Source organism: Leucoraja erinacea, chromosome 31, assembly GCF_028641065.1.
Source record: "Leucoraja erinacea ecotype New England chromosome 31, Leri_hhj_1, whole genome shotgun sequence".
Classification (NCBI taxonomy): domain Eukaryota; kingdom Metazoa; phylum Chordata; class Chondrichthyes; order Rajiformes; family Rajidae; genus Leucoraja; species Leucoraja erinaceus.
This window is the reverse complement of record NC_073407.1, coordinates 6,000,757-6,022,532: the sequence shown is the minus strand read 5'-3', so window position 1 is coordinate 6,022,532 and position 21,776 is coordinate 6,000,757. Positions and strand designations below refer to the sequence as shown.

At 43.7% G+C, this 21,776-nt stretch overlaps 1 protein-coding gene across 5 annotated transcripts in view; it reads left to right on the top strand.

Annotated features, from left to right (window-relative positions):
- Positions 1-21,776, top strand: part of LOC129711847 (multivesicular body subunit 12B-like) — a 224,990-nt gene that overhangs the window by 29,959 nt on the left and 173,255 nt on the right. For all 5 annotated transcript variants that reach the window (XM_055659807.1, XM_055659809.1, XM_055659810.1 and 2 more), the window contains exon 3: positions 15,467-15,574. In XM_055659807.1, coding sequence (XP_055515782.1) covers positions 15,467-15,574 — 108 coding nt within the window. The remainder of the gene's footprint in view (positions 1-15,466; positions 15,575-21,776) is intronic.

Below are 21,776 nucleotides of genomic sequence, written 5' to 3'. Positions count from 1 at the left end.
CACTAGGCAATGTTTATGAGCTGTTTTGGCTTTGCTTCCAAGTTTGATGTTCGCCAACTCGTTTAAATTACAGTTACTTTATCTGCTTCTGATGTGTGGATTCTTTCATGGATTATGGTGGGAACATTGAAACCATTATACATTATTTAACTGTACTGTTTGCCGTTTGTGAAGATTCTGCTTGTGACCCATTACAAAGTTCAGCGATTAATTTTCAAAATCGTCTTTATGTAATGTCCAAGAAAACATTTCGACACAATGGTTAAGAAGGTACTGCAGATGCTGGAAAAATCGAAGGTAGACAAAAGTGCTGGAGAAACTCAGCGGGTGCGGCAGCATCTATGGAGCGAAGGAAATAGGCAACGTTTCGTCCCGAAACGTTGCCTATTTCCTTCGCTCCATAGATGCTGCCGCACCCGCTGAGTTTCTCCAGCACTTTTGGCGACCTAATGGTATTCCGTTTTGAATACAGTCATCTAACGCAGGTCATTAAGGTTCCTCCGATGCTTCCGCACCTCTCATGCTTTCAGCCTCCTTTCATTCCCCTCAGTTTTTTTTAATTTCCCCTCTGTATTCTGGGCTATGCCAATGAGCATTCCCTCAACCTTTCCCGGCGTGTGGCCTCTTCATTCCGATCCTCGACGAGACAGAACATCATCATGTCCTAACCGCGTCCTTGCAACCCTTCACCACCGCTTCGAAACTCGTTTCCTTTTACGCCCCACTCCGTTGGGTACAAAATAATCTTTCCCGAAGTTATGTTGAATTGTGCTCTGAAGCTGCTGCCTTCCCAGTCTTTGATCCTTCATTGACCTGATCAACCGATCTCTACCTTTGGTCACTTGCAAACTTTTATTGTCATCCCATGCTGACTGCTCCGCCCAACATAGCCTCCACCTGTGCTGTCCAAAATATGAGGTGTACAGGCTTAAATGTGTCTTATTTAACAATATACCAGATGGCATTCAAGTTATCTCTCCACTGTTAAAACGACTCTGTTTTCATCATGGAGAGCCAAGATGACTGACCCAGAGTAAAGGAAACAAGAACCATTGGACATAGGTTTAAAGTGAGAGTGGAAAGATTTAATAGGAACCTGAGAGGCAATTGCTCCACATAAGATAAACAAGTGCTGGAGTAACGCAGCGGGTCAGGCAGCATCTCTGGAGAGAAAAGACAGGGGATGTTTTGCGACGAGGTCCTTCTTCAGACTGAAGGTAGGGGGTGGAGGGGTGGGGGGGATGTGAAGAGCTGGAGGTGAGAAAAGACCAGGACCAGCCACAATTGACGTCAGGCCTGGTAAGTCCATTGTTGGCTATGGAAGGTGTGAGAAGAAAACCAATGTGGAGAACTGTGGAACTGGTAAAACCACTCGGGTGGAGTAATAAAAGGGTGCAAGGAGGGAGTGGGGAGGGAAGTGTAAAATGAAGTTATTTAAAATTGGAGAATTCAATGTTCATACCACTGGGTTGTAAGCTGACCAAGTGAAATATGAGGTGCTGTTCCTTCAATTTGCACATGGCCTCACTCGGGCAATGGAGGAGGCCGATGACAGAAAGGTCAGTATGGGAAGGGGAATTTAAATAGGTGTCAACCTGAAGGTGCCAGATGCCTAGGTGGACTTTTACCTAGTTGATCAATGGGCTGATCAAAAGCATTGTCGTAGGATCTGGATCCACTTCATTCCCTAGCCACTATGTCTAGTTGAACCTGATTGTTTTAAGCCTCTGAGTTAGATTTGAACATGAGCTGAATATTCCAATCTCAACCTTGCCATTACAACAATGTATAATTGTATCTTAGCAATCTTAACCATGCCATTACAACAAAGTGCAATTGTACCATAGAAAAGGTTTAGTTTTCCCTTCTATAAAGCAGTTTCTGCTGAAACCATCACCTGTGCTTTGGTGATATGAAAACAAGAGTATATCTCTGCCCTTCCTCCTTCTAAAACCTTCAGTTCGTCCACATGGTTTAGTTTAGAGGTACACGCAGAAACAGGCCCTTCGGCCCATCGAGTCTGCGGCGATCAGCGATCCCTGTACACTAACACTATCCTACATACTAGGACAATTTACAATGATACCAAGTCCATTAACTTACAAACCTGGACTTCTTTGGAGTGTGGGAGGAAACTGGAGCTCCCGGAGAAAACCCACGTGGTCACGAGGAGAACGTACAGACAACCCCTGAAGTCAGGATCGAGCCCGGGTCTCTGACACTGGAAGGCAACAACTCCGCCACCCTGCTGCCCACATCTCTGCTTTGTGCAGCTAACTCCAGTGACAGTTGTTAATGGTGAATTAAGTGTGTTTTGGGTGGGGGTGATTGAGTTGTAATTATTGGTATTGTGTGATTAATGCAGGAGGAATAGTTGAAATAAAACTCTAGTTCGATAAATTGGCAAAGCATTAAACTGGGAATATAGGTCAAGCCGCTGAACATTTGATGGAGAAACCTCCAGGGACAAATGTAATTATTATATTCAAAAATATAGGGTGATAAATTAAAATTTGTATTGATTTATAGAAGGCTAATCTTCATCTGGCTTGATTGAGTTCTTCAAAGTAATGAAGAAAATTGATGAAAATCATGTTGTTGTAAGGTATATGAACTCCAAAGACATTCAGTAAAGTACCACAAGAGGTATGATCTTAGAACTGTATAAAACCATGAGGGGCCAACTTAAATTGGATGCGTGCAAACATCTATCAGGCTAGTGGAGTGTAAAAATAGAGGACACAGGTTTAAGGTGAGAGGGGAAAGATTTGAAGAGATCCGAGGGGGCAATTTTTTCACATAGGAATGAGCTGCATGAGGAGGCTGTAGAGACGGGTACACGGACAGGAAGATGGATAGTAAAGGTGTAAAGGGATATGGGTCAAATGGAATTGGATAGACATCTTGGTCGCCATGAAGGATTTGGGTGCAAGAGCCTGTTTCTGTGCTACATGACTATGACTGCATAGACTTGATAGTGCATTCAAAGGGCAATGGCTGAGTGGATACTAAATTGATAGTGGGATAGAAATCTTTGCGACTAATATTTGTATAGGAAGGAACTGCAGATGCTGGTTTACACCGAAGATAGCCACAAAATGCTGCAGTAACTCAGCGGGTCAGGCAGCATCTCCAGAGAAAAGGAAAAGGTGACGTTTTGAGTTGAGACCTTAGCTAAGGGTCCAGGAAAAGGGGAACTGAGTTTCAGGCTCAGCAGACGGACATTTGTTTGTTTTGAGCTGACAGGAATGCATATTTGTGTTTCCTGGGATGGATCTTCATAATGTAATGAAACTCTGATTCTATTACAGCATCTGATTGTTTGGAAATCCCGATAGTTCTGGCATCTCTCATCTAGCTCATTCGTTCATCTGTAATCTGAGCTGGAGTCCAGACCACAAGCTGGTTGTGTGGGCGCGTTGGAATTTGAACTGGGGGATTGGTGTTCAGCTGGAAGGGTTTGGATTTGGGGCATTGGGTCAGGAGCGTGGATAGGCCTGTGGCTGGAGCTGGGGACTGGAGTGCTTGTATATTTCCCATTCAGTTTAAACTCAAAAGTTTCACCGGCAAATTTATTGTACTACTGTGTGGCATGTCAAAAATATTTGCTTGGATATTAATGAGTATTATTCAATAGTTCAGAAAATCTGCTAATCCAATGTCCCAAGGGTGTGTAGAAAGGAACCACAGATGCTGGTTAAACTGAAGATAGACTCAAAGTGCTGGAGTAACTCAGCAGATCAGGCAGCATCTCTAGAGAAAAGGAATGGCTGATGATTTGGGTCAGGACCCTTCAGACTGGAAGACTTCTCCAGAAGAATGGTCCCGACCCGAGACGTCACCTATCCCTTTTCACCTGGGATGCTGCCTGACCCGCTGAGTTACTTCAGCACATTATGTTCAAAGTCCCAAGGGTGACAGATCACCAGAGTTTTACTATATTGAGAAATGTAGAAGGCAATGGTTTTAATGAGGTAGTTACGGAGTGGTCAGACACAAGGCAGATTAATTTTAATGCAGATAATTGCATTATTTTGCTGTTTGGCTTTTAAAAAAAATAAAGAATGTAAAGCAATATAAACACTAGTGCAGTTTGATTAAAATGGGCAAAAACTGGGTGTGTTTGTGCACAAACCATTAAAGGTGGCAGAACGAGTTTAGTAGGTGATTCGCAATGCTTGTCAGGTCCATGGGTTATAAATAGAAGTATTAAAAAAAAAAGTAATGAATTTGCATTGAACATTTGTGAAACATTGTAAGGCCTCAGCTGGAATATTAAGGCCAATTGTGGGCACTACACTTCCGCAAAGAACGTGCATCGGAGATTGTATAGGAGATCGCAGTAATAAATTACTTTGGCTATGTGGAGACATTGGGGAAACAGGGATTGTTCCACTTGGAATAGAGAACAATGAGATCAAACGTGTAAAAGATGTTCAAAATTATGAACTGTTTTATAGAGTAACCAGTGGGTGCGTCTTAATATATTTGGCCACGAAACCAGTAGCTACAGGAGGAAAAATTTTTGATGAGGCAAGCACTATTTGAAAGGACGGTGGAAGCAGATTAAGTAATAACTTTCGAAAGAGATGTGAAAAGGTACTTGGGAGGGAAAAAAATGAAAGGAGTGAGATTAATTGGATAGTTCTTTCAAGGAGCTAGATGGGCTAACTGATCGCTTTCTGTGCTGCATCATTCTATATATAAGTAGCATTTAGTTTTTCCAGCTACGCGATTTTAATTGGAATTGACGCCATTAAGGAGATTACTACAAGTCAATGAAAATTAAAACGAAAACAGCAGGTCTGTAGTAAATACACAAAACACTGGAAACGCTCAGCTTGTCAGGAAACGTCAGCAGAAAGTGGGTTAACGTTTCACATTGAAAACTTTGAACGACTATGGATGCTGAATGTTCCCAGAATTTTCTGTATTTATCTCCCGAATGTCCACTTAGATTCTACGTCGAGGTTAACTCTTGCCTGGAGTATTTAATCCCTCGCATATGTTGTAAATTGGGCGCTCTGAGAGATGTGATCTCTGCTTTTATTCTCAATTGACTTAAATGGAAATAAACTTAAGGACTTGGTCTTTGATTCAACAATTTATTTTTCATAATCACTGTAGCAAAAAGAAAAGAATTAGGAAATGTTGAGTCTCATCATTTGAGTATCAAGACGTGGTAAAAGACGAGCAGTTTGCTGCACGCCCAGCTCAAGCCAGAGGGGAGTGATTATGCTTAGTTTAGAGATACAGCATGGAAACAGGCCCATCAGCCCACCGAGTCCGCATCGCCCATCGATCATCCATTCACTAGTCCTACGTTATCCCACTTTTGCATCCTATACACTAGGAGCAATTAACAGAAGCCAATTAACCTACAAATCTGCAAGTCTTTGGGATGTGGGAGAAAACTAGAGCACCAGGAGAAAACCCACTTGGACAAGGGAAGAACATGCAAACTCCATACAGACAGCACCTGAGGATCACTGATGCTGTGAGGCAGCAGACACAGTGACGCCCAGAATAAATGATCTGGAATAAAAAATTGTGACTATAACAGTTATTTATAATGGTAAATTTACTTTTTTTTCAGTGTTTTTATTCTGCAAGGAAGAACATCTACATTTGCTGTTTGATCCATTCAGTCTCTGTCTGCAGCTGCACAGCAATAGGCATGACTCTTAGTTGCCCTTAGGAATGTGCAGGGGAAGTTTCCTGTTCCCAAGGAGCAAGAATAAAACTGGATGATCCACCCATTTTTTGACCTATGCGGCAGGCATGACCCAGCCCTGTCATATCAACAGATTCCTCTTCACTGACATCACGAGTTTTCTTCCACAGACAAGATGTCGCCTGGAACGTGGCATTCTTTGTGTACTGCCTCGGAAGAAATCTATTCAATCATTCCACGTTTTAACTGATGTATGATTGTGCAACTGTATAGTATGATTTTACAGTATTTCGGATTTGGAAATGTGCAGGGCAAGTTTTTTACACAGAGGATGATGAATGACTGGAACGTGCAGCTGGGGGTGGGGTAGAGGCAGATACGACTGTGGCGTTGAAGAGACTTGCGGAGAATGGAGGGATGTGGATTAAATGCAGGGAGCTGAGGATTGGCCTTGGGCACCATATATCTGCATAGACATTGTGGGCCCAAGGGCCTGCCCCTGTGCTGAACCATTCGAAGATAGACACAAAAAGCTGGAGTAACTCAGTGGGGCAGGCAGCATCTCTGGAGAGAAGGAATGGGTGACGTTTCGGGATCAAGACCCTCCTTCAGGGATATAGACGGTGATGTGGAGAGATAAAGAACAATGAATGAAAGATATGCAAAAAAAAATAACGATCATAAAGGAAACAGGCCATTGGAAGCTGTTTGTAGGGTGAAAATGAGAAGCTAGTGAGACTTGGGTGGGGGAGGGATAGAGAGAGAGGGAATGCCGGGGCTACCTGAAGTGAGAGAAATCAATATTCATACCACTGGGCTGTAAGCTGCCCAAGCGAAATATGGGATGCTGTTCCTCCAATTTGTGTTTGGCCTCACTCTGACAATGGAGGAGACCTAGGACAGAACGGTACTGTAGGAATGGGAAGGAGAATTAAAGTGTCCGGCAACCGGGAGATCAAGTTGGTTCAGGCGGGCTGAGAGAAGGTGTTCCGCGAAACCATCGCCCAGTCTGCGTTTGGTCTCGCCGATGTATGAGCCCACATCTTGAACAAAGGATACAGTAAATAGAGGAGGTGCAAGTGAACCTCTGCCTGACCTGAAAGGACTGTCGGGGTCCCTGAACAGAATCGAGGGAGAGAATTCCACAGACTCACCACTCTCTGTGAGAAAAAGTGTTTCCTCGGCTCCGTTCTAAATAGCTTACCCCTTACTCTTAAACTGTGGCCCCTGGTCCTGGATTCCCCCAACATTGGGAACATGTTTCCTGCCCCTAGCGTGTCCAAACCCTTAACAATCTTACATGTTTCAATAAGATAGCCTCTCATCCTGCTAAACTCCAGAGTGTACAAGCCCAGCCGCACCATTCTCTCAGCATATGACAGTCCCGTCATCCCGGGAATTAACCTTGTAAACCTATGCTGCAAGAATGTCCTTCCTCAAATTGGGACCAAAACTGCACACAATACTCCAGGTGTGGTCTCACTAGGGCCCTGTAGAACTGCAGAAGGATATATAATCCCATCGCCTCGGGGGAGCCAGGTGTAGGCAAGGAGGCATTGATTATTACCCAGCTCCATTTCTCTGGGTTAAGCATCAGTGGCAGGAGCTAGCAGTAGCAAGAGAACAAAATATACTTTTGGTAGAGTAATAATTCACTGTCCATCATTGTCATCTTTACTGACTAAATTGTCTATGTCCCGAAGGCCAGAGCTGCCAGAGATAGTTTGTAGCAGGTGATGAGAGGTTGAGGAGACGTCGGCAATCATCAACAGCTAAATTGTATATCACAACTATTTGTAACCTCTGGGGCTCCAGTAGCTCTCATCCCTCCCTTCCTTGCTGCCCCCAAGACCTTGGTTATGAAGGGCAGCATCAGATGTACTCGATAGTGAAGAGTTAACCTTCAGTGCATACCTCCAATCATGAACATCCTGATCTTGCTGATGTCGGAGCCTATTAATGAATGAGTGCCAAAGACATCTTGAAGCATTTGCCACCGTTTCCAACCAGAATTGCTTAGTGAGTGATTTATTTCTGCCTTCTCCCAAGTACGCACACATCAGAGAGGTTGATCTTTAGCAGTCTGACTCAAATTGCTGAGCATACCTCATAAGTCAGAGCTTACACCGATGGTTTGTGCTTTAGAGCTGGCTGTGCCCCCAGCTGTGGTGATCTAGTTGAGCTATAACATTGGCCTGTATGTGACAAAAATATATATTTGGCCAGGTGCACCCAGCCCAAAGAGTGTCAGACAACTGCAATCTAGCGAGTTTCTTTCAATGTTTGAACTCTTAAGACCGGAGTAACAGAAGGTATTGTCAATAGTGTGACCAAGTGGCACCTACTTGCAATCAATACGGTCACTGATGTGGATTTTGATTTCACATGGTCCTGTTGGCCGCAGAAAATTGTGTTGTCTTGGTCCAAAATGGATAGCAGTTACTGAATTGCAACGGCGAGGTGAAATGAACTACCCCTGAGGTTAAGGCACAGTCCAACATTTATTTAGTTTAATTCAGAAATACCTCATGGAAATGGACGTTTCGGCCCACTGAGTCTATCCATCACCCATTCACACCAGTGCTCACTTTCTCATCTACCCTATCTACTAAGGGCAATTTACAAAGGCCAATTAACCTACAAACTTGATCCTTTTTAGTATGTGAGAGGAAACCGGAGCACCCAGAGGAAATTCATGCGGTTGCAGGGAGAATGGGCAAACTCCACACAGACAGCACCCGAGGTCAGAATCAAACCCAGTGTCTCTGGCACTGCAAGGCAGCAGCTCTATCTGCTGCGCCACTGTGCTTCCCTCTTGTGAAAACTATTTAATTGCTGTACGTACCAACACGGAACAATGAAATTCTTACTTGCAGCAAAACAGGTCTGTAAATACAATACACGTTCATTATATATTATGAACAAAAAAAATCAAACACAATGCAAAAATGCCCGAAGTCCTTAGTGCAACCAAAGACAATCCATAGCTCATAGGTTAATGTTGTGTCGTGTTCAGGAGCTCCCAGCTTGAACAACTGAGGTAATTACAGCAAAGTAATTAATAGAGTCTTCAAGGAGCTGCAGTAACATTGAGGTTAAATGGGAATTGGAGAAGGCCTGTTGCCGGCTGGATTCCTGCCCAGCATGAAGAAAGATGTTCCGGGTTATTGAGGATCAATCATCTTGGGTCCACGTTAGAGTTGCAGGAATTTCTCAAGGCAGGGCCCTTGGCTCAGTCTTCAGCTGTCTCAAAGGCATGCACACATCCACAAGAGCAGAAATTGGAGATATTTCTTTGTGATTTAATTATATTCAATTCTACTGGATGCCGATTACACGTGGTAAGACTTTGATGGCAGTCAGGCGCGAGTTGACAGTAACCGTTCATGCCAGACAATGATCATTTCAGCAAGGGAACGTATACTCATCTGACCTTGGCATTCAATGGCAGTACATTGTTTAGTCCTCGTCATCAATAGCCTGGGAGCTGGGGGAGGCAGTCACCGTTTGCCTTAAACTCGACTGGAGCAGCCGCATAGCAGTCTGATTGATACAGTGTGGAAACAGGACCTTCGGCCCAACTTGCCCACATCGAACAACATGTCTCATCTACACTAGTCCCACCTGCCTGCGTTTTGTCCCTGTCACTCCAAACCTGTCCTATCCATGCACCAGTCTAATTGCTTCTAAAATGCTGTGATAGACCCTGCCTTAGACTACTTCCTCTAGGTTGCTTGTTCAATACACTCACCACCATTTGTGTGAAAAAGTTACCTCTCAGATTCCTATTAAATTTTCCCCCTTCACCTTCAACCTTTGTCCTCTGGTTCTCAATTCCCTACTCTGGGCGAGAGACTCTGTGCGTCTACCTGATCTACTCCTCTCATGACTTTATGCACCTCTAAGATTGCCCCTCATCCTCCTGCGCTCCAAGGAATGAAGTCCTAGCCCGCTCAACCTCTCCCTAGAGGTCAGACCCTCGAGTCCTGGCATCATCCTCATGAATCTTCTCTGTGCCCTTTCCAGCTTGACAACATCTTTCCTGTAACATGACGCCCAGAACTGAGCACAATACTCTAAATGCGGCCTCACCAATGTCTTTTACAACTGCAACATGACCACTCAACTTGTATACTCAATTTACAAGAGCAAATGTCAAGTAACTCTCCGATTGTTCAAAACATTTTCATCATCACAGGGCTCATGTTGGAAGGATTGTGATGGAATACTGTCCAGTATTTTGGATCACTACAGCTCCAGCAACACACACTTAACATCATCCAGGGCAAAGTGTTTGATCAGCACCCACCCACTGACCTCAATATTCACTGTCCCCGCCCGCACTGTAGTAACTGGTGCTGGTGGATTAACAATCTGGATCTTCCTGCAGAGACGATTTATGAGGATGTTGCCAGGACTTCAGCCTGAGCTAGAGGGAAAAGGTTAAGTTAGCTTGGACTTTATTCCTTGGAGTGCAGGAGGCTGAGGGGGGATCTTATAGAGGCCTGTACATTTATGAGGTGGATAGAAATTATGAGGTGAATGCACTGAGTCCTTTACCCAGAGTTGGGAAATAAAGAAACGGGGAACGTAGGTTTATGGTGAGAAGGAAAAGATTTAATGGGAACTTGAGGGGCAATTCTTTCACACAATGGATGGTGGGTACATTGAATGAGCTGCCAGAGGAGGTAGTTGAGGCAGGAAATGTGGGCAGGTGCATGGATAGGAATGGTTTAGAGGGATATGGGCCAGATGCAGGCAGGTGGGTGGATGGGGCATCTTGGTCAGCATGGTTGAAGGGCCTGTTTTTGTGCTGTATGACTATATGGAGCACATTGATTGCACCATGGTTCAAGAAGGTGAGTTTGCCTCTGTTTTCTCGAGAGCAGTTATAGGTGAACGAATAGCTGAAGGGACAGGTGGAACCCAAGTCCGTAAATGAAAACTTTTTTTTTTAAAGGGTACTAAGGTGATTTAATTAAACTAAAACATCCTTGTGGATGAACTCAATTTAATATCGTGCTGTTCTGTTGCTTGTTTTACAGGATAGAACTCTCCTTTGTTTCAAATGAATGGCTGTGCTGGGGATCACTTCAAGCTATGAATGTAGTTTAATACTGAGCAGTTGTCATCTAAGCTGGTTGTCTTTCTCCTGAAGCAACTGCTCTTAACTAAATCCTCTTAGTGTGGATGTATTACATTTCCGTGCATGTGTTGCAATTTGGAGCGAGCCTTAGTACTGCTGTGCATTTTAGGCTGAATGAATCGGTGTAAAGATGGACAAGGGGAGGAGAGGGAACCGGGGTCCACCCTCAAGGTCGGCTGCAGGAGGCGCCCCCAGGGGAACAAAGGTGGATGGGCGAGGAGAGGGACGTTGGTTTGCTGGTGGATGCAGACGTCCAAGGAAGGCGACGGCTGGAGGCCCGCAGCAGCCTGGGGCTCGCCTGGTCTGGGCACCGCACATAAAGGGCCTGTCCCACTTTCGTGACCTAATTCACTACCCTTTTTACTCGTGGACATTTTTCATCAGGCTAGAAAAACTCCCCGACCTACTTGATGCCACGAGTACCTACGACTAGCATCACGACCTTCCTACGGCCTACCTACGACCTCGTGACGACCATGCTGCGAGTATGAGTCAAAGGGCAAACTTGGCAGAGGTCGTGAATTAGGTCGGGAAAGAGGGACAGGCCCTGAACATGAGAGTGCAGACTGGACTTTGAAAATGGTGGCAAACCATGGGCCTCTTGTATGCAGGATCAGTAGACAATTTTTCTACCCTTGCTAATTGGGGATGTGCTTGAGTATGGCAATACTCTACTGGACTGTTTGTAAGAAAATAATTTCACTGTGCTTTTGCACTTTGCACACGCGACAATAAAAAACACCATTGAAGAATTTGCAACACTCTTTGTATTTGTGTTGAAAGACGTGAAGTGTGGATCTGATAATGTATCGGGTACAATTTGGATCTAGAAAATGGCCGTTTTTGCCCATCTTTCCCACTTCTCAGTCGCCCTTCCCTATTTCTCCCCTCCCAGCACAGTCTTCGCAATTTACTCGCACCTATCTCCGAATTGCCTTGGAATGTTTATTGCAGAAGCTGAGTTTTATGGTTGGTCTCTGGGCTATCATTGTGTGTGTGTGCCCAGCTCAGTTCTGGATTCTAAAAGCCTTGGCTGATCTTTGCATACCAAATAAAGCACAGTAATTAGCAATTTCTGCCTACTTGTCAGAGACAATCGGCGACGTGGAATATTATTATTGTTAAAAAGCTGATAATGGTATACATTTATCAAGCAGCACTTTGTTGCAACAACTGTCCCAAGGCACTTCAAATGCAGCCATCGAAAGAGTTCTGTAAAGATTATGTTGGGAAGGGGGAAATTAGAAAGGAAGTCATGGTCTAAGACATGGTTTTGTGAGAACTGTGAGGAAAGAAAAGGGAAAAATCAGTGTGGATCTGAGGTGTCGATTAGAGTTCCTGCAATGACCAGAATTAGCTCTTGGTAAAGGCAGGCAGTGTTATTGGAGATAGAAGTTAGAAGATATTAGGGTGGAGGCTATTTTTACAAGTTAGGGTTGGTTTGTGGAAGCTAGGTTTGCCTGTCGGAAACCAGCGCCGCTGCATCGCTAATGTTTTCGATGATTTAATAATAATAATAATAATAATAATAACAATAATGAGGTAATGTGGGATTAGCATGAGAATAATCAGAATTAGCGCTTGCTTCTGTCTTCCTGGCCTTTGATGGCAGGAATTGTAACTCTTGGAAACACAATGATGGACTTGTCACTGTCTCTGTACTGCCAGACTGGCAAGTTGTGAATTTGGGGCATTGGTTTTTACCGTGTGCTCCGGTTTCCTTCAACACTCAGGTTTGTAGGTTAATTGGCTTTTCGGTTAAATTGTCCCTCGTGTGTAGGATAGTGTTAGTGTACATAGAAACATAGAAATTAGGTGCAGGAGTAGGCCATTCGGCCCTTCGAGCCAGCGCTGCCATTCAATATCATGGCTGATCAGGGCGAAAGGGCTTGTTTCCGCGCTGTATCTCTGAGATCAAAAGGATGGAAGGATGCGACGTGTATTGTCGTTGGCGTTCCACGTCAAGGTTGATGTGCGGGTGAGAACATGGAAAAAACCCATTGATGAATAGTAATCTGCATTTGGAGACGACGAGAAGTAAAATCTTCGATAGGGGTGACAATGATCTGAAATGCATCAATGGTGCAAGCAGAGATTGGGCCCCACACAGCTGTGGTGGGTTTTTTTCCCCCTTCCATCCAGAATTTCTTGCAGCATAATCCTAAGAGAAAATGGTCAGTTGGGAATCTCTTTACATTGGTCTGTGGCATGTGAGGCTTAAGACTTTCTTTTACCACTGTAATTAGAATAAGTCACAATGAAGGGTTTTTTTTAATCAAAAGGACATTCTGTTCAGTATATCTGAATTCAATTTTTAAATTCCCATTTTGATGTACTGTTTATGTTGGCAATTTTCAAATTATTGGATTTTTTTTTACTGCAGATTTACTTTGCAATTTGCAGTGTAGAAACTCTATTTCTACTGGGAAAGCGAAGGAACTGTGGAATAGGTTGTTCTTTTAAACTCAGGCTGCGCTAGAAATGTATTTCAAGCCAGATGACACTTGGATGGGGGTTCCTGATCAGTTACTAATCTTGAGAGGAATTTAACTATTTAAAGTCGGTACAAATACCAGCTGTCGTTAAATTGTTCTTCATCTATAAACATCTTCAGTGTTTCAAGGCTGGAATTTAAGTATTAACATCTCTATTGCAAATCAATATGTGTTTTCCTTTAAGGCTCATAATCATGGTGAACAACTTTCTAAATGGAGAAAATAATGATAAATCAAATATTTTAGATGGCTGTTTATAACTGTTGCCGCAGTTCCTGCTGTCATTATGGTTACTTGGTTTTACGAGCGGTTTGCAGTGGATGTTTCCTTTACTTCGCAGTACACCAGCACGGAGCAAGTTCCATTTGACGTTTGAATTCTCCACTTGTATAAAACTAAGCAACAGCAACCCTTCCCCCTTCCCCCATCCCCTTCTATCTATATCCCTTCCTCTGGCTTCATATTTTGTGCATCTTCCCTCCATATCTCTCAACCTTTTTGTCTTTTTTCTCCCCATCTCTGGCCTTTGTCCATCCATCTGCCAAGCTACCCTTCCCCTCTCCTGTATCCACCCATCACTTGTCAGACTTTGACCCCCCCCCCCCCCCCATCTCTTATATCCACCTAACACATCAGATTCCCCCCCAACACCTCTCTGTCAGCTTTCACCCCCCCTTACTGCAATCATTCTGAAAAAGAGTCCTGATCCGAAGTGTTGCCTATCCATGTTCTTCAGAGATGCTGCCCGACCCACTGAGTTACTCCAGGACCTTGTCTTTTTAAAAAAAAATCGACATCTGCAGTTCATTGTATCTTTGTTCCCAATCATTGATTTTCATTGTTTCACCCTAAAGCATATCCGGAGCTATATAAGAAGACCTCAGTAGTCTTGGCTGGTAGAGGATGTGTGAGAGTGAGCTGTTTTAAGAATGGGATTGAGCAGTAGGTAGGCACCATTTTTTCTTTCTAAGGGCATGGTGGCGCAGTGGTAGGGTTGCTGCCTTGCAGCGCCACAGACCCGGGCTCGATCCTGACTACAGGTGCTGTCTGTACGTAGTTTGTACGTTCTCCCAGTGACCACCTGGGTTTTCCCTGAGTGCTCCGGTTTCCTCCCGTACTCCCAAGACCTACAGTTTGCAGGTTAATTGGCTTCGGTAAAAATTGTAGGTTGACCCTAGTGCGTAGTGTGTGCGAGTGTAATGGGGATCATTGGTCGGCGTGGATTCGATGGGCCTAAGGGCCTGTTTCTGCGTTGTATCTCGAAACAAAAAAATCCAATGTTTACTACACCTTGTTGTCAGAATCACAATGTTGAGGAATATTACTTGTAAAAAGAATGTTAGCTTTTTCTACTGTAAGTGTCAAATATCTACCTGTTGTGATTTGTTTAACAATTAAAATCGGTGATTTTTAACTGCTGGTAAGAGACTGGTGACAGTTTCATGTTTAGTTGAGTGAATTAGCCTTTCATTAATTTTAAGTTTACGGTTGGAAACTAAAAGTCTGCCGTGTGTATTTGCTGAGTTAACTAACTCTCAGTTTTAAACTGAATGAAGTCACAATTTTGCCGATACAGATAAAATGCATGTCACACCTTCATTTTAACAGAGGACAGTGTTAATTGAAATGCCATTAACATTTTGGATTTGATCTCATTTCACAGTTTTTCCACCTCAAAATGAACAAGCTGAGTGTAAATTGAAAGTATTGCTGTCAATTGTGTAATTGGTGTCGGGCTGCAGCAACATGCTAGATCCAATTTTAGCACATCTCGTTATCTTCTGTAACTTTGCCTCATAAGTTTTCAATATTGCGCACTGTGAAAATTCTCTGCCGTGGCTCGAATCGTAAGGGAGCGATTATATTTCCGATTTGCCCCGCACCATTCATCCCGCATATCCGCAAATGTTTTAAAAACATCGAAGATTTTTCATCAAAACCGTTTGCAATGTCTTTCATAAGCAACTGTATAAGTATCCTCGGAGGCTGTATTTCATTTTTGTAAATATTTTTACACAGGACCTGGTGAATCGATCAAATGAGATGCTGTGATGGTACAGTTGGTGTTAATTAGGGAAAGTAGCAAGCCTCACTGTACATGAATTAGCTTTATACCACCTCGCCTTTTCACACGCTGTCTTGTTTTCATAGATTTCGCAAACGGCAGATGGCTTGGATGCTGACCTATGGAAGGACGCCTTATTTAAATCCAAGGTCACCCGATATCTCTGCTTTACGAGATCATTTTCCAAGGAGAACGTGAGTTCAAATCATTGACCTTGTGCTTGTGTTTTTATAGTTATCAGTTACGGCCTGAGAAATGGAGCCTTTTAGAAACATTGAAGTGTGTTTCAGTAACCACTTTAAACGCACTGACTGCAACAACGGCAGCTTCAATAATGGAATTGTTTTTTTTAATAATACAGCGGTGTGCTTTCTAATATGTCTATGAAAGATTTTTCTTGGAATAAAGGGAAAAATCACAGTTTTTGTCTAATACAATCGATTCGTTAGGAATAATTTCAAATTTTAATGGATGAAATTGGACTAGTACTTTTTTTTGTATGATTAGTGAAATTGTGAGGCACAGAGACTTTTGAAAATTTGATTTGTTTCACAACGCCTTGCAGTTGCATTCACTACAGGACCGCAAGCTAAGCATAGTTTAGTTTAGTTTAGAGATACAGGCACTTCGGCCCACCGAGTCCGCACTGACTAGCGATTCCCATGTATTGACACTTAAGAATAAGGAGTAAGCCATTTAGAATGGAGACGAGTAAACACTTTTTCTCACAGAGAGTGGTATGTCTGTGGAATTCTCTGCCTCAGAGGGCAGTGGAGGCAGGTTCTCTGGATACTTTCAAGAGAGAGCTAGATAGGGCTCTTAAAAATAGCCGTCAGGGGATATGGGGAGAAGGCAGAAACGGGGTACTGATTGGGGATGATCAGCCATGATCACATTGAATGGCAGTGCTGGCTTGAAGGACCGAATGGCCTAGTCCTGCACCTATTATATATTACCTAGTCCTGCACCTATAGATCTATCACGTAAGTGGGACAGGCCCTTTACGGCTTATTATCGTCAGATAAGAGGGGAAAAAGTTCCAGTGAAGTCTATTAACACTGTCCTACACACACCAAGGACAATTTTACAATTTAACCAAGCCGATTGCCCTACAAACCTACATCTTTGGAATGTGGGAGGAAACGGAAGATCTCGGAGAAAACCCACGCAGGTCACGGGAAGAAGGTACAAACTCCGTGCAGACAGCATCAGTAGTCAGGATCGAACCCAGGTCTCTGGCGCTGCAAGCGCTGTAGGGCAGCAACTCTACCGCTGTGCCACCGTGCTGCCCATAAATGCAGTGAAGTGATATACCCCGGTGTGTATTTTGTACACCGTTTACCTGATCTTTGCAGATAAATAAGAAGATGCTTTTCCCGTAGTATGGAGGCGGATCTGAGAAACCTGACCTTTTGTGACCACAAGTAGCGGATGTAGTCTAAATAGCCAATGTTGTTTCTTTTGGGACGTGATTAAAGGAAATAATTGGCAAAGGGTACACGTCCAATTAAGAATGTGTTTGTAATATGACAGAAATGCAAAAGAATGTTTTAAAGCAAAGTAAATCTAAGGTGAAAAGATTCTGCTTTTTGAACCATTTTAAACAATGTTGGTGAGGCCACGTTTGGGGTATTGTGTTCAGTTTTGGTCACCTGGCTGTAGGAAAGATGTTGTTCAGCTAGAAAGAGTGCAGAGAAGATTTACGTGGATGTTGCCAGGATTTGGGGGGGGGGGGGGGGGGGGGGGGGGGGGGGGGGGGAGCTACAGGGAGAGGTTAATGGGCAGGCTAGGACTTTATGCCTTGGAGTGCAGGAGGCTGAAGAGTGATCTTATAGAGGTGTATAAGATCATAAGGGAAATAGAACGAGTGAATGTACTGATCGTGAGGGGTATAGATAGTGTAGATGCTGAGTCTTTTACACAAGGTAGTGGAATTAAGAACCAGAGGACATAGATTTAAGATGAGATGGAAAGATTTAATAGAAACCTAAGGGGCAATTTTTTCACTAGGTAGGTGGTAGGTATATGGAATGAGTTGCCACAGGGGGTAGTTGAGGCAGATACCATAACAACATTCAAGAGACATTTGAACAAGTGCATGGATAGGAAGGATTTAGAGGGATATGGGCTAAATTCAGGCACGGGCGATTAGTGCAGATGGGGCATATTAGCATGGCCAAGTTGAGCCGAAGGACCTGTTTCCATGCTGTGGAACTCTGACTCATTTACCACCCTATCTGAAGCAGAGCAGCTCTATTGTCACGTCATTGATCTTGTTCTTTTAAATCTTTCTCTTGGATAGCTTCTCTTTGGTTTGGGGAAGTGTCCAGATCCTGTTTGGAACATCCCCTAATTGTGCCTGGTATAGGAATTGTGTAGCGTGGAGTAATGTAGGAATACATCTGTATTGTACAATATGAAGGTAGAACATGTTGGAACCATTTCAGTATGATGTCTTGATAACTAATTTTCAGCCTATAAATGCTGCAATACCATATTGTGGATGAAAGCTAATGAGAATAGAGGTGATATTCTAACAGAAAGTTTCATTGTATTGCATGATATATACGGCACCATACAGAAATAGACCCTTCAGCTGAATTGGTTCATGATGGCAGGCTTCACTGGAACTTTTTCTCCTCTTATCTGACGATAATAAGCCATAAAGGGCCTGTCCCACTTACGTGATTTTTTTTCGACGCACTTGCCGGCACCCGTCACAGTCGCAGCAGATCGCTGAAAATGTTCAAAATGTTGAAAATCCAGCGGCGAACCAGAAAAAGGTAACACTCTTTGGGTGACAACTCACGACCATACAGGCGTCACCCCCGCGACATGCTGGATTTTCAACATGTTGAACATTCTCGGCAACCTGCTGCGACTGTGATGGGTGCCGGCAAGTCGCCGAAAAAAATCACGTAAGTGGGACAGACCCTTAAACCTTCATCAACCAGTACACACCCAGGATCTTTCCATACATCCACCATTTACCAGTTTTTAAAAATGTTTTTAAAATGACATCTGCTTTTCTAATCTTCCAACTTTCTATTTCACGTTGTACTCCAGCATTCGCCTTTTCCTCCCACCGGTATAACCTGACTACATCGCTTTTCGGATTGTAGTAGTTCACCTTCCCACTTGACTTAGTAAATATTGACAGCATACCAGAACAGTTCCAACATGTCCTGCCAGTGAACTTCAAGGCACTGCACTCCATAATGACATTTCCCTTTAGTTTTATCCAACTTAAAGGAAGAATGAAATACCTAAATTGTGAATAGATTTAGATTCATTGAGATGTTGTCTTGTAAGTTCTGCTTTTATTTGCAGTTAGAGAATGAAGTTCTTGTTCTAGATTTCCATCTATTTTCTGTTGAGGTTTCAGTAAGTACATGAAGTAAAGACTTGGGTGCTTGGAATCCAGGTATCCCACTAGATTTTAAACGGGTTCTGACCAGTGTTGTCTCGATTACAATTACTAAATAGACTTTAGAGAAACGGCATGGAAACGGGCCCTTTGGCCCACCGAGTCTGCACCGACCTGCCATCTACATCAGCACTATCCTACACACGAGGGCCAATTTACATTTTTCAGAAGCCAATTAACCTACAAACCTGCACACTTTTGGAGTATGTGAGGAAACTGGAGCAGCCACCTCTTATAGTAATCTCGACCCCCCCCCCCCCCCCCCCCCCTCTGGTTCTCTAAATCCACTCTGCCTTTGCAGCTCCCTCTCTTCCGTTAACACCCTCCTTAATTCCCATTACTTGGTCTAAATTTTGGTTAATCCCCAATTACAAAAAAATAATTTTGTTTATTGTGACATGCCAAATATATGCAAACTCTTCATGAACGATCTTCCCTTTAGCTTTGTTGTAACTGTTCATAGCTGAACGCTTTAGCTATAGTTAAGATATTTAATAATTTAATGTGAAGAGTGGATTTTGAATTTTCAAGTAAGAACATCCCTTTATCTGATATGAAGCATACTCCCCACCTGCTTGACTGGCAGTGAGTTTTGTTTTGATTTCATTGAGTTTTCAACTCATTTCCTGCACAACAGGTCACAAATCAGTGTCCATGACACCTCGCACAACCTGATGAAAAGCAAGAATTTGAAACTAGATGCTTGAATGCCTCCATTTACCGTGTCATCGCTGTTACTTGCATGACCTCCCTTTGACCCTTTGATAACTTTGGCTGTTTTCCTCAAAAGCCATCATTTAGAATGTCTTGCAATCGTTCAATCAACAAATGCTCATGATCATCACACCATGTTTACACCATTAGGTGCACTTATGCCGTTATGTTGTTTCAAGTTATTGATTATGATTATTTAGTCACCAAGTGGAAGATTGCTTTGGTCCTGCAAGTTTTATAGTAAAGATGAAATAACTTGAAGAAGCAAATACTCAAGTGGCTGAAAATGTCATGATTTGTAGCTTGACTCAGTGGAAGAATAATATAAAATCAAATCACCCTTTATCATTTGTGTCGTGATACTACTTTCATTTTGATAACAATCTCTGGTTATAAGAAAATAGTTCTAAGTGGGGAAGAGCATTTGGAGCATGGTTAGGTGTAGCGAGGGGGTGGGTTTGAAGAAACTGGCATTTAATAGGAGTGCCTCACAGCTCTGGAGACCCCAGTTTGACCCTGACCTGGAGTGCTGTCTTCACATTCTCCTAGTGACCGCGTGGGTGTCCTCCCATATCCCAAAGATGTGTGAGTTTGCAGGTTATTTGGCCCTCTGTAAATTGCCCCAAGTGTTGTAGGGAGCGGATGCGAAAGTGGGATAACCTAGAACTAGTGTGAGCAGGTGGTCGATGGTTGGCATAGACTGTGTTGGCCGAAGGGCCTGTTTCCTTGTTGTATCTTTAATTCAATCAAAAAAAGCCGAGATGTAGACACAAGGAACTGCAGATGCTGGTTTACCAAGGAAAGATACAAAGTGCAAGATTAAATCAGCAGGTCAGGCAGCATCCCTGGGGAACATGGACAGATTACTTTTCAGGTTGGGACTCTGCTTCAGAGTCATAGTATGATACAGCATGGAACCAGGCTCTTCGGCCTAACTTGCCCACACTGACCAACATGTCCCATCTACCCTAGTCCCACCTGCCTGCGTTTGGCCCATATCTCCCTAAATCTATCCTATCCATGCACCTATCCAAATGTTTCTTAAACATTGCCTCAACTACCTCCTCCAGCAGCTCGTTCCATACAGACACCACCCTTTGTGTAAAACAAGTTACCCTTCATTTTCCTATTAAATCTTTCCCCCTCACCTTAAACCTATGCCCTCTGTGTTCTACATAGTGCACAGATGAACCTCTGAGATGGAGGTTGTATGGCAAGAAGAGATTTTAGGAATGTTCCTGTCAGGCAGTGCAAATGCGGCAGCCAACTAGAACTAAACCAGCAGCCAGGGGCAAGTGCAGCTTCAGGAGTACTGGCATAGCTTGACACATGGCCTTGGTGGGTTTAGAAAGCAAGGAGGGTGCGGGTAAAGCTGCTGTTGGAAGTTGAATGGATGAATGACACTTTAGTCACATGCGCCGAGGTTGAGTGAAATGCTTTGTTTTGCATACAACCTAATGGCAGCCATACACATTTCATTCAACCAGTTCGTTCTGGCAATGACCACAAAGTTGTTGGACAAAAGTCACATGCCCGACAGTTCTATCAATGCTGCCTGCCGCCATACAACCTGGCAGCACCACCCCACCACGCTCGCCACGTTACAAAAGTACCCGACAGTTCTATCAATTGCCTGCCGCCATACGTGGCAGCAACCACCCCCCGCTCGCTCGCTCGCTAGATCCCCCTTCTCATCCATTCCATTTCTCAAGAGATGCTGCCTGACCCACTGAGTTACCCCCTGCTTTTTATGACTATCTTCGGCCATTACCTGTGCTAGTCCCATTTGCCTATGCATGATCCATATCTCTCTGAACCTTAGTGCCATCATTCAATATACTGACTCTCCCTCAGTAGTGGGTGTAAATAATCCTAAGCCTTGAAGTCCAAGTCTGCGTGGCTACCACAAACTGTGATCACCTCAGATTGTTTGTCTTTAATGCTTCATGGGCCCTTTTCCATCCATTTTCCATCCTGTTGACTCATTCTTCCGTATCTTCTGACGTTGTGCATGTGGTTCCAGACTTTCTTTATTTTTCCCTTTCCTTGCCCCACTGTCAGTGGTAGACCATATTTTGGCAACTCTCCAGAGCACACTTCATTAATCAACTTGCATTATGGCACGGTGGCACAGCGGCAGAGTTGCTGCCTTACAGCTCCAGCGACACGAGTTCGATCCTGACTATGGGTGCTGTCTGCACGGAGTTTGTACGTTCTCCCCGTGACCTGTTTTCTCCGGGTGCTCCGGTTTCCTC